The sequence below is a fragment of the Gopherus flavomarginatus genome, chromosome 2 (genome assembly GCF_025201925.1).
Source record: "Gopherus flavomarginatus isolate rGopFla2 chromosome 2, rGopFla2.mat.asm, whole genome shotgun sequence".
Taxonomy (NCBI): Eukaryota; Metazoa; Chordata; order Testudines; family Testudinidae; genus Gopherus; species Gopherus flavomarginatus.
This window is the reverse complement of record NC_066618.1, coordinates 189026536-189039553: the sequence shown is the minus strand read 5'-3', so window position 1 is coordinate 189039553 and position 13018 is coordinate 189026536. Positions and strand designations below refer to the sequence as shown.

Sequence of the window (13018 nt, the reverse complement as noted above, 5' to 3'; positions counted from 1 at the left end):
TTTTCTGGAAACCTCAAAATAGCATGTGGTTCGAGGAACAGCTGCCCAGGGGATATATATTTTATTTTTAGGGAAAAAGTGGGAGAGTATGATGAGGAGGAGGAAAAGTAATAACTGATGTGTTTGGCTTGTAAGTTTGGCTTATACCCAACAGAGTATACTGCTACCAAGATCATTGGCTACTGCCACAAGAAGTGTTTACACTGTAACTAGCCAATGCAGTACTGTGTTGAAAGAGGAACTTGCTGTTTTTTTTTTGTTCTGCTGACACATTTTCAGAACCTGACATACCCCGAAGGTTCCTGGCTGACTCAGGTTCTGTGATGGGCTATCATTTTCTCCACTTGAATAATTACCCAGTTGTGGTAGCTGAAAGTGCAGCAATGGCCTAAAAATGGTGGTATGCAAGGTTCAAAATCCTGTTTTATAATGTGAGGCTGCTACCATTGACAAGTCCAGGCAAAGAATTGTGCCCTTTTTTCTTCATTATGATGCATGAAGCAGGCTGTGTTTTTATTTGGTTTCTAAATTTTGCTTCTTTTATAATATTAGAAGTTCTGGCCCTGAAGCCCTATGGATGATTTCAGAACTTGTGATTGTGACATCACAGGAACCTGAAAGTTGAGCAACTGAGAGAAGTGATTGTTAGGTCTTGCTATACCAACGTAAAAAGTGAATTGCACCCTGCAGTTTATCCTGGTTAAAGAATAATCTTTAATGTTCTCAAATAATACAGAGTTGGAATCAGGATTTAATACCAAATTAAAGAAATCCAAAATCACTGAGCAGAGCATAGGCTTCCTAGCATGTAACTTACTCTAAAAGCATTAGGCCTTTTGTCTTCTAGGAGTTAATTTTGTAGAGTCTTTTCTTTCCCTCCCACTGAGAAAGTCATCTCCTGATCTGTAATGAAATTATGATAGTCACAAACAATACACATACAAACTATGGAAGGATTCCTTCCATGCTTACAGAATTAATTGAAATTAAGATGGTGCATGTAGTAAACATCAATTTATGAGCTTTAATACTCTTGAAATGTATCATAGTCTGTATTACATATGTTACGCTTCTGCCAGGCCGAATTGATAGCAGCAGGGCCAGGTTCAATACATAGGGGTAATGCAAAACCAGCTCGAGACCCTACCCAGTGACCTGGGAAAATCTTAAATACACCCCTGGGTGCCTCAAAGAGGCAATACTTCCCCTCTCTGTCAAAGTTAGACTCAGGACTCAGAGTTTGTCAGACCACTCTGTTTTATTAGCACAGCGCTCTGCTAATAACATCCAGATAATGTGAGCTCCATGCAAGACACAAACTATCTTATTTATACAGATAAAAGAGCAGGAATTAGACAAAGGGACAAAGAAAGCAAAACAGTAAAATTCACCTGGGGCACAGCAAGCATATCCTACTTCCTTACTAACTCTTATCGATCTAAGGCTAATACTTTACTTCACCAATTGCCCTTAAACGGTGCAATTGTTCTGTGTTAATGTCTGTATTCCTGACACCTGGATTGCAGCATTCCAACAATTTTGCTTTAATCCTTTCTATTTTCACAATATAATTCATTCTACTTTCACAATCCCTCCTTTTGGTCAAGGCACGCAATGACCAACAATTACTGGGTTCCAAAAATTAACCGTTCCTAATCTTTTTGTTCATCAGCGATATTCAAAATCATCATATTAGCACTCTGTTTTGGGGCAGTCAACTGAGTGACACAATTCTGGATACAACAGGAGCTTAACTGAAAGCATACAAAAATCACTAAGATTCCAAACAGGATAGTTAGGGCTCCCTGAAAAAACCAGTTTCCTATGTCAGAGAAATTGAACAGGTTACTTAGCCACTTCCATAAAGAACTCAGCTCTACTTGGGGAAGATATGTGATTTGTTCTAAGTGGCTAGCGCGATCTATTACCTCATTGGTATCGTCAGGTATAAACAGACAACATTGTTTTCCAATGAGAGCACAGGTCCCTCCTTTGGCCGCCAGCACTATGTCCAATGCCTGATGGTTCCGGAGGGCCACCTGTCAGATCGCCCCTGTTTCTTTGGCCAGGGCTCTTAAATTTTCTCCGGTTTTATTTGCCATTATTTTAACTACTGCTTGTAACCTCAGGAGCCTTTTTGCCTGGTGTATTACTCCCCGAAGTGGGATAAAGGAACTGCCAATAGCCTCTTCCCAAGTGTCATTACTGTTCCATATTGTGTTAAATGGACAAGGTCCTCCAGTGAGGTCTGGGGAATTGAGTGGGATAGCCAGGACAGAAACAGTTTGAGAGTGGGCTGGGATGTGGCTGCAGACCCAGCATTTAGAAATAATAAGGGTCTGAGCTATCCACACTTGCTGCTGGATAAAAGAATTGTCATTGTGGACTCCCCAGACCTTAAGACACCAGCAGTCGAGGAACAGGCACCACCAGAGGCGCATGTTGGAGGCAGGGCCCTTCTGGTTCTGACAACCTCAACTGAGGAAACCGCAGTCACAGTTTTATGTCCACCAGGCAGCAGGCGCTAGGTTCACTACTGCTTCTTCTTGGGCCTTGCTTTAGGTTGTCATCTGCTTCTGGCAACCCTTATGAGAACGTAGATTGTAAGGTATTGCAGGCTGTTCCTCTACGTCTTCTTCTGGAGTCACAATTGACTCTGCGTGGTCCTGAGGTGATGATTGGTTCAGTGGGGGTGGTGCATTTTTACACGGCAAAGCATGTATCCATTCTGAGATGCCAGACAGTTTAACAGCCGTCGGGGTAGTAAGCAGTGCCTGGTGATTCTTTGATGTTTTTTAAGTCCTTTACTACTTCTTCCTTGACTCTGGCTATAACAATGGCCTTCACACCTTTATCTTTTCCTGATGCATACATTTCTCATTCACACAAATAGATTGAGAATACAAACAGTAGTATTTTATATCGAGCAAAAAAGCATTGCAAATTAAACCTTGCTAAGTTTTACGATTAATAACCAAGACAATTTACATTGAGACCCAGGCCTTCAATGTTTCTCAAATTTACTTAACATAGACACAATAGAGAATCCTGTCTCTTACTACCTAAATCTTAAAACAAAGAGTTAGAGAGGGCCCAATTTGTAATGCATATGGGAAAACAGAATCTTATAGTCCCGGGGGCATTTCTTTCTGCTAATTAAAAAAAGTGGCTAGCAGGATGAAATCAAATTATACTTTAATTCTTATGGGACATTATAAAATCCTGCTCCTACATATCCCCTTTTGACACTAAGATTATTAATCGTCAGTGTCACTTCTTATTTAGTCCACGTAATAGAAAATACTGGGAGGTGATTTGGGCCTGTGGCTTTAGCTTTGCATACATTTGTTTTATCCACCAGCACATTTTAAACATTTCAATTAAACACATACAATTTCAAACCAAAAACAATTAGGGGTAGTAACATTAGTATGCCAGTAGTTGTGGGAGACCATCCAGAAAATATGTTATACCAATGGTAAGCTGTTATGTTTTTCTGCAGTGGCAATTCTTAACATGTCCCCATTTGTGTGTATAATATGAATGGTCCAGTTTTCCACATTTTTTTTTTCTAGGAACTATGTTACCTTTTTACCTTTTAACAGATGGTTGGTAACTGTTTGCCATTCAATGCCAAGATTGATAGAGAACTCAACTAAATCAGTGCTTACAGTAAGCTGAGACTCTTTTGTTGTTGTTGTTGTTGTGGCAAATAGTAAATGTGATTATTGGTAAACACAGTACTTACAGTACATTTACATTTGTCTTCTGGTGGGTTGCTAACACTTTTTAAACACTTTTCCCCAAGAATTAACACATACACATAGCCCATTATACAGTACTTTGGATTATCTGAAAGACAAAAATAACATTTTTCTACCCCTTTTGGGGTGACATTGATCATTACTTAAAAGATTCCTTTCTTTTACAAATACCCTTGCTGATTGCAGGCAAAACAGAGGAATTACCCCCATATTTTCTTGTGTTTTTTGTTCTATAGGCAGGCCAGGTTTTAATGGGTTCTACTTTTTAAGGGTTATGTGGAAATTATTCTACTGTTTAGTTATTAAATTAATGAGGTGATGTACCTCAAGTTTTTCCTCTTATATAGCAGACCAAGTTCGTAATGTTTTTCCTGCTGTGTTAAGCTTTAAGTTTATTCACAGGTAATAGCTGAGAAGCATCATTACCATATTACTTTAAAGGATTTTTCCAAAAATCATACACACTACAAGGGGTACTTACTAATATTAAAGTTATTTTAATGTTTAATATTAACAGTAACATTAGCATCAAATCTATTAAAGGTATCTTGTTATACCATGCCTTTTATGTAGGCAATTTGTTTGCTGACCAGGTATGTTCTTTATTTGCAGCTTCTTTTGTGCTGGCAGTTCTCACCTTTCTAAGGCCATGGCTACACTTACAGTTCTGCAGCGCTGGTAGTTACAGTTGTGTTCGTACAGCTGTGTAGGGCCAGCGCTGCAATGTGGCCACACTGACAGCTACCAGCGCTGCAGTGTGGCCACATTTGCAGCATTTGCAGCGCTGTTGGGAGTGGTGCATTGTGGGCAGCTATCCCAGCATTCAAGTGGCTGCAACGTGCTTTTCAAAAGAGGGGGGTGGGGTGGAATGTGACAGGGAGCGTGGGGGAGACAGAGAGAGTGGATTTTTGGAGCTGACACTGTTCTCAGCTCCCTGCCTTGCAAGTTGTAAGGACTGGAAGATACACAGTGCCTACCTTCAATCGTTTTAAAAGTTTTGACCTTTCCCCCACCTCTCTCTTATTCACTAAATGCTAATTATGCACTCCTAAATAGCCATCAGACCACATAAACAGTTGCTCAACATTACCCTTCCCCCCTCTCTCCTCAAGCAAACAGCTTTGAACATTCCAAAGCAATTCTCCTGCCTTCGCTGGCTCGCTCGCTGGAGCACAGAGCAGCTGTGTTTGTTTTTTAGCAAGTAGCTATGGGGAGATCGGAGTTCAGATATTCTTCTGGTTTGTTGTGGACAGGAATTCTGGGATACCTCCTTATACCCCGGAGGCCAATAAAAGTGCTGGTGTTGTCCACACTTGCTGACCAGCGCTGCATCACCAGCGCTGGAATCGCTACACCCGAGGCAGACCAGGTGTACAGCCAGCGCTGCAACCAGGGAGTTGCAGCGCTGGCTGTGCTTTGCAAGTGTGGCCACATCCTGAGTTGCAGCGCTGTAACCCCCTCACCAGTGCTGCAACTCTCCAGTGTAGCCAAGCCCTTAGTTAGGTAATTTGCATCAACACAGGCTTGGCTTTTGGATTCAAAGCCATCAGCAGAGCTCAGAGACTCTGTCTTAACACACAGAGATCTGAAAAAGAAAACACAGCCTATTGCGGCTCTTTTTGGAGCCCTAATAGGATTTTAATTCAGCAGCACGTTTCATTTGCATTTCTTTTACCCCTTTCTACAATATACACGGCACATGTCCTAGGGAAAATGCACATTCCTTCTATACTTTAACTTTTTAAAAACATTAGCCGTATCAATTTTTACATAAAGTGTAACTGTTTCTTTTGTTCTTACAGAGTTTTCATGTACCTTTATCAAAGTGACAGTCTGATTACACAGAGCCATTTTAAGGCTCAGTGTTTTTAACATTGCTTCTTTTTGTTTTGTGCACCTCACCTCTGCTGTTGCTTCAGAGGGTCACTGTTAATTTCTTATTCTTTCATTACAGCTCTTATCTGCTACTGTTACAAAAAAAAAACCCCAAACAAACAAAAAGACTCCAGAATCTCTATCTATTCTCCTGATTTTGACTGCCCTATTGCAGCCATGACTTGGTCTTTATTTAAAAACATTTTAATTTTGTAAAGAATGAAGTTACCCCTTAAGGGTTAAATGCTAAATCCCAAAGCCAAACAACACTAATTACCTGTGTCTTGCAAAAAGGTCTGTCAGTTTTGCAACTTTGAATTAAAGAGTCAAATGAATTTGTAGTGGCATTAAAAACAAAAACAAAGTCAATTTATCTTACACCTACAAAACAGGAGTTTTACAAACCAGATGTGCTGGTTTAGATTCTTAGAACTTTACATATTTTCACAGACAAATAGATACATACACATTTTCTTTTCCTTAACATTCCTTTACACTGCTTTGTTTTTACATAGCTGTATATATATTTGGATTATTTACAGGCATTCTTCTGGAAAAGGGCCCATTTTCCCTTCAGAACGGCTGCAAAGAAACCAAGAATTCTCTCTCTTTAACATGGTCCTTTTTTAACATTGTCACAAAGTTTAACTGCTTAATTCTCTCCAGCCTCTGTAGAGTTAACTTTTCACTCTCTTTCCTTAAATCACTTGTTTATGTCCCAAAATGACACCTTTATCACCTCAGATTTCACCATTTTAAGTATTGTTCCAGGGGTTCATGCCTGCACTTACTGCTTTTCTTAGGGTATGGCTACACTTACATTTGTGCAGCGCTGGGAGTACAGCTGTGTTCGTACAGCTGTGTAGGGACAGCGCTGCAGTGTGGCCACATCTGCAGCATTTGCAGCACCGTTGGGAGTGGTGCATTGTGGGCAGCTATCCCACAGACTACCTCGTCCCATTTTGGCGCCGTGGGTTGTGGGAAGGGGACGGAAGGGTGCGGGTCCTTCCGCTTGCTGTCCCAACGCCCCGTGGTACATTGCTACACATCCCAGCAGTTTGACGCCATTGTGAGTCTGCAGCGCGATTTCTGTTAGAAATGGAGCCTGAGCTGCTGAGGACCTTGCTGATGAATGTTGCCAGCACATCAAGTTTGGCAGTTGAGCTATTCCTTCAGCTCCAAAGTGACAGTGAGGAGTCAGAGGATGATATTGATTCGCCTGACGCGCAAGACACTAAATTGCTTGTGGCAGTAATGGACGTGCTCAGCACCGTGGAACACCGCCTTTGGGCTCGGGAAGCAAGCACTGAGTGGTGGGATCACATCGTTCTGCAAGTCTGGGATGACGAGCAGTGGCTGCAGAACTTTCGGATGAGAAAAGCCACTTTCATGGGACTGTGTGAGGAGCTCACCCCCACCTTGCGGCACAAGGACACGAGATTGAGAGCTGCCCTGCCAGTGGAGAAGTGGGTGGCTATTGCAATCTGGAAGCTGGCAACTCCAGACAGCTACCGATCGGTCGCGAACCAGTTTGGAGTGGGAAAGTTGACCATTGGAATAGTGTTGATGCAAGTTTGCAGGGCTGTTAATCGCACCCTACTAAGAAGAACCGTGACTCTGGGGAACGTGCAGGACATTGTGGATGGCTTTGCACAAATGGGTTTCCCTAACTGTGGAAGGGCGATAGATGGGACGCATATTCCTATTCTGGCACCACCCCACCTGGCATCCGAGTACATTAATCACAAGGGGTATTTCTCTGTGGTTCTCCAAGCGCTTGTGGATCACCGTGGGAGTTTCACTGACATTTACTCAGGATGGCCTGGAAAGGTGCATGATGCATGCATCTTTCGGAACAGTGCCCTGTTCAGGAAGCTGCAGGCCAGGACTTTTTTCCCAGACCGCAAGATCACAGTAGGAGACGTCGAAATGCCCATTGTGATCCTTGGAGACCCCGCTTACCCCTTAATGCCATGGCTCATGAAACCCTATACAGGGAAGCTTGACAGGAGCAAGGACTGGTTCAACTACAGGCTGAGCCGGTGCAGAATGACTGTGGAGTGTGCTTTCAGCCGTTTAAAGGGACGCTGGAGGTGTCTTTATGGGAAGCTAGACTTGGGGGAAAGCAGCATCCCTGCTGTTATATCCGTGTGCTGTACCCTCCATAATATTTGTGAAGGGAAGGGTGAAACATTCAGTGAGGAATGGACCTCCGAGATTCGATGCCTAGAGGCTGAATTTGCACAGCCAGAGAGCAGGGCTACTAGAGAGGCCCAGCACAGGGCTTCAAGGATTAGGGATGCCTTAAGGGAGCAATTTGAGGCTGAAAGCCAACAGTAATGTTTGGTGCCTTGCACGGGTGTGAAGTGCAGTGGTTACAATGATTTGCTGTGCCTGTTTTTCCCTTGGGGTACAGTATTTCTCACTTTCTGCAATAATAAAAAATGTTTTAAAAGCCAAGAAATCATTTATTCAAAATACAGTACATAAAAGGGCAGGGGGGTAGGGTGCTGGACTGTACATTCAGAGGTTTGAATATGTCCTGCCTGGATTGCTGTGCAATGCCTGCTGCACTTCAGGATTACTATGCTGCATGGTGATGGGGGTTGAGTGCATAGGGTAAGGGTCGTAGTTCTCTGGGCTGGTAGGTGAACGTACAGGTGTTGGGGGCAGCTGGTGGTGGTAAGAACCAGGCTGCTGGAGAAAGGTGTTTTGAGTAAACACTGGGGCACAAGGGAGAGAGCTTTGGGGGGGGGGGGTTAGCACAGTACTGATCTGCCTGCATGGCTACGAGAGACTGCATACAGTCCGTTTGGCGTGCCAGGAGGCTTATCAGCTGCTTTGTGCTTTTCTTGGTAGCCAATTCTTTTCTCCTGCTTTGTGTTTCCCTCCACTCATGCATTTTCTCTCTCCAGTCCTGCAGCCTCTTACTCTCTCTGGCATACTGATTCATAACTGCTTTCACCAAATCTTCTTTGCTTTTCCTTGGTTTACGCCTCAAGTTCTGTAATTTTTCAGCAGGCTGTGATAGGGCCGGAGGATTCAAGGACACTTAAAAAAACAGAAATAGAAACATTTAATACAGAGGCTGCATTGTTTATTATCACAGTGAAGGAGTTTGTAGACTATTTGTAGCATCATTTACACATAGCAAACATAGCACAGAGTGGCCACAGCAGCGAAGACATGGTGAGTAATGGGGTGAGTGTTTCTGCTGCGACTCACCTGGGAAGGGGAGCTGCTTGAGTCAGGGCTCACTGGGGTTTCTGTGCATTGGGGAAAGCCGAGAGCAGCTGGGGGGAAAGTGCACTGAACACCACCCCCACAATTGCCACAGCAGTTACTCCTCTGGGAAGGGGAGCTGCTTGAGTCAGGGCTCACTGGGGTTTCTGTGCATTGGGGAAAGCAAAGAGCAGCTGTGGGGGACCTGCACTGAACAGTATCCTTACATTTTCCACAGGATTTTCTACTGCCAGATATATCACTGCTGCATGTTACCTGGGAAGAGCGGGAGGGTCTTCTACAGCAATGTGGATTCTGCCCTGGTCCCTATGCAGCTTGCTTGTGTGCAGCAATGGTCTCCCCACCCCTCGCAGCACAGTGGCGCGGACGAGTTAGCCTGACTGGGACAAGGACCACGGTGGCTCTCCCTATAAACTTGCGCAAGCGCATTGCCCACGCTCTGGCTGAAACTTTTGAAGAGATTACTGAGGCCGATTACCGAGACGTGATAGACAAAATCAATGGGCTATTCCACATCTAGGCATGCATGCATGCAGCCATAACCCCGGCCCCCCTCCTCTCCCAAAACATTTCCATCCTTAAAATAAAAGCTGCTTACCAGGAACCCGCTCCTCTGCTTCTTCTTCACCAACAAGTTCCAGCTGCTGCGACTGGCTAGCTTCCTCCTGGCTTGAGAAGAGCTCCTGGCTGCATGCCTCCTGGGACTCTGGCATGTCTCCCTCCACCCCAGTAGCCTCACTCTCAGCTTCCTCTACACCCTCCCCCACTTCTCCCTGCTCTGAACTCTCCATCGTGGTCCTCGGATTGGCAGTGGGGTCACATCCAAGTATGGCATCCAGCTCCTTGTAAAAACGGCAGGTCGTGGGAGCAGCTCCTGAGCGGCAGTTTCCCTCACGGCCTTTGCAACAGGCACTCCGCAGCTCCTTTACTTTAACCCTGCACTGCAACGCGTCCCGTTCATGGCCCCTTTGCAGCAAGGACTTTGATATCTGCCCATAGGTATCATAATTTCTACAGCTGGAGCGCAGCTGTGATTGCACAGCTTCCTCTCCCCAAACACTGATGAGGTCCTGCAGCTCAGAAGTGTTCCATGCTGGGCTTGTTTGGGGTGTAGAGGCACGGTCAGTGATTGATTGATTGATTGATTGCACTCCACACCTGGCTGAGCAAACAGGAAGGGGATTTTTAAAATTCCCGGGGCATTTAAAGGGAGAGTCACCTGAGCCCAGGGCAGTGGAGTGAGAAACGATGAGCAGAGTGGCTGAAAAGGTATGCTGGGATACCTCCTAATACCCTGGAGGTCAATAAAAGCGCTTTTGGTGGCCACACTTGATGAGCAGCGCTGCATCACCAGCGCTGGAATCGCTACACCCCAAGCAGACCAGGTGTACAGCCAGTGCTGCAGCCAGGGAGTTGCAACGCTGGCTGTGCTTTGCAAGTGTGGACACAGAGTGAGTTGCAGCGCTGTAACCCCATCACCAGCACTGCAACTCTCCAGTGTAGCCAAGCCCTTACTCCTGACATTATTCCCTTAGGGCTATCAACCTGTTTCTTTATCTGTTGCTTGCCTGCTTGTCTATGCCCTATCCTGCTTTTTCCAATGAACCGTTCGTGAGTGATATTGTGGTCATTTCACAATTTTGAAAGAAATGTTCAAGGAAAGGGACCAGGAAGGGTGGGGGCTAGTTGAGGAGCCCACCCTCCTTGCTGAATTGGTAGTGGAACACTAAAGAATCAGTTTTTGAGGCAGATAACAAAGGGGAACAGAACAAGGGGCTTTTTGTCCTTTTTACAATGAGATGGGAGTATGAAGGGGATTGGATCGATCCGGGGTTTGGAAAACAGGGTAAAGGGGAGCGCTCGGTCTGGTGGTGGGAGAGGAGGCTTTTAATAAAGCTTTTAACTTATTATTTGAATAATTGAGAGAGGCAAGTTTTGATTTTGTCCACCTACAATTTGCCTCTTCCCACCACTGCATGAAACAGTTAACCTCTCCTTTAGCCAATTTAGTTTTAGGTTGGCTGAGTTTGTCTTTTAAGACGTCGACTCAGTCTTTGTTCCAAGATTTTAACAGTGGCCACTGAGTTTTGGGATCACCCTGAGTTAGCCTAGACCATTTTCCCAGAAATTTACAGGAGTCTGGACCCTTTTTACAGGAGTCCGGACCCATCCTAAATACATAAAATGAGCCGGCGTTCATTTAGGGAACTGTCCCGACTTAGACGTCTGGTTACCAATACAGGAGGACTTCACACACCAATCACACAAGAAGGAAATTCAGGTTCGTCAGAGTGATGCCCGCTGCATTACACAAAAGGAGCCCACAGGCTACTGCCTCAATTGCCCTTGCTTTCACACCAGGGGTTTTACCCAAGGTGCGATGCGGCTGCAATTGTGCAGATTCCACTCACTCAGACCGCGGGGACAGGAACCCCTTGGTCGGCTGATCCCCAGACAGAGACGGCACCCAGACTCAAACACTCCACAAGAGGACGGATAGACACAGAGACAGGACAGTCCTCAGTCCGGACAAAACACAGAAATAATTACCTGACCAGATTCCTGATGTCAGATCCCGGGATCCCTACCAGAACAGAGTGGGAACCAACAGGTTCGATGGCGTAGACTTCACTGTGGTCGTGCGCCTTTCTGCCCTAGTGGAGGACCGCTCGGGCCAAATGCCCAGCTGCCGGCTGCCACGGTCATCCTACAAAAACAATCAGGAATCACACGGCCCCAGTGAAGACGGTTGCCATCTTGGTGGGACCTCCAAATTGTCAAAGTTAGACTCAGGATTCACAGTTTGTCAGACCACTCTGTTTTATTAGCACAGCGCTCTGCTAATAACATCCAGATAATGTGAGCTCCATGCAAAACACAAACTATCTTATTTATACAGATAAAACAGCGGGAATTAGACAAAGGGACAAAGAAAGCAAAACAGTAAAATTCACCTGGGGCACAGCATGCATATCCTACTTCCTTACTAACTCTTATCGATCTAAGGGCTTGTCTACATCAGAAAGTTGCAGCGCTGGTGAGGGAGTTACAGCGCTGCAACTTAGGAGGTGTACACATCTGCAGGGCACCACCAGCGCTGCAACTCCCTGTTTGCAGTGCTGGCCGTACTCCCGTTTTGTCTCGGGTGTAGAGGATCCAGCGCTGGTGATCCAGCGCTGGTAATCAAGTATAGACACTTACCAGCGCTTTTCTTGACCTCCGTGGAATAAGCAGGTATCCCAGCATACCTGAGGAAGCCTCTGGTAATCAAGCTGGTCTCCTTCCCCGGCTTGCTCTCGCGTTCCCCGAACCCCGAGCAAGCAGGTCTCCTTCCCTGAGGTTTGCTGGGTGGTTCTGGGAACGCGAGAGCAAACCGCGGCGAAGCTGGTCTCCTTTCCCGGTTTGCTCTCTCGTTCCCCGAACCCCCGAGCAAGCAGGTCTCCTACCCTGCGGTTTGCAGGGTGGTTCGGGGAACGCGAGAGCAAACCGGGAAAGGAGACCAGCTTCGCCGCGGTTTGCTCTCTCGTTCCCTGAACCCCCGAACAAGCAGGTCTCCTACCCTGCGGTTTGCAGGGTGGTTCGGGGAACGCGAGAGCAAACCGCGGCGAAGCTGGTCTCCTTTCCCGGTTTGCTCTCTCGTTCCCCGAACCCCCGAGCAAGCAGGTCTCCTTCCCTGCAGTTTGCAGGGTGGTTCGGGGAACGCGAGAGCAAACCGGGAAAGGAGACCAGCTTCGCCGCGGTTTGCTCTCGCGTTCCCCGAACAAGGAGGTCTCCTTCCCTGCGGTTTGCAGGGTGGTTCGGGGAACGCGAGAGCAAACCGCGGCGAAGCTGGTCTCCTTTCTCGGTTTGCTCTCGCGTTCCCCGAACCCCCCTTGAAGCCGCCCAACAGCGCTGCAGTGTGGCCACATCTAACACCACTTGCAGCGCTGGTTGCTGTAAGTGTGGCCACTCTGCAGCGCTGGCCCTATACAGCTGTACTAATACAGCTGTAACAACCAGCGCTGCAAAATTTTAGATGTAGACATGGCCTAAGGCTAATACTTTACTTCACCAATTGCCCTTAAATGGTGCAATTGTTCTATGTTAATGTCTGTATTCCTGACACCTGGATTGCAGCATTCCAACAATTTTGCTTT

The 13018-nt window shown here is 45.9% G+C and overlaps 1 protein-coding gene across 1 annotated transcript; it reads right to left on the bottom strand.

The window, feature by feature from the left end:
• Positions 1–7455: 7455 nt before the first annotated feature.
• On the bottom strand, positions 7456–10008 carry LOC127045790 (uncharacterized). Its single transcript, XM_050942312.1, has 2 exons — positions 9481–10008; positions 7456–8690 (listed from the first exon to the last, which is right to left on the bottom strand). Exons 1-2 carry the CDS (start codon positions 9671–9673, stop codon positions 8224–8226), a joined length of 660 nt encoding a protein of 219 aa, XP_050798269.1. The 5' UTR covers positions 9674–10008; the 3' UTR covers positions 7456–8223.
• Between the last annotated feature and the right edge of the window lie 3010 nt (positions 10009–13018).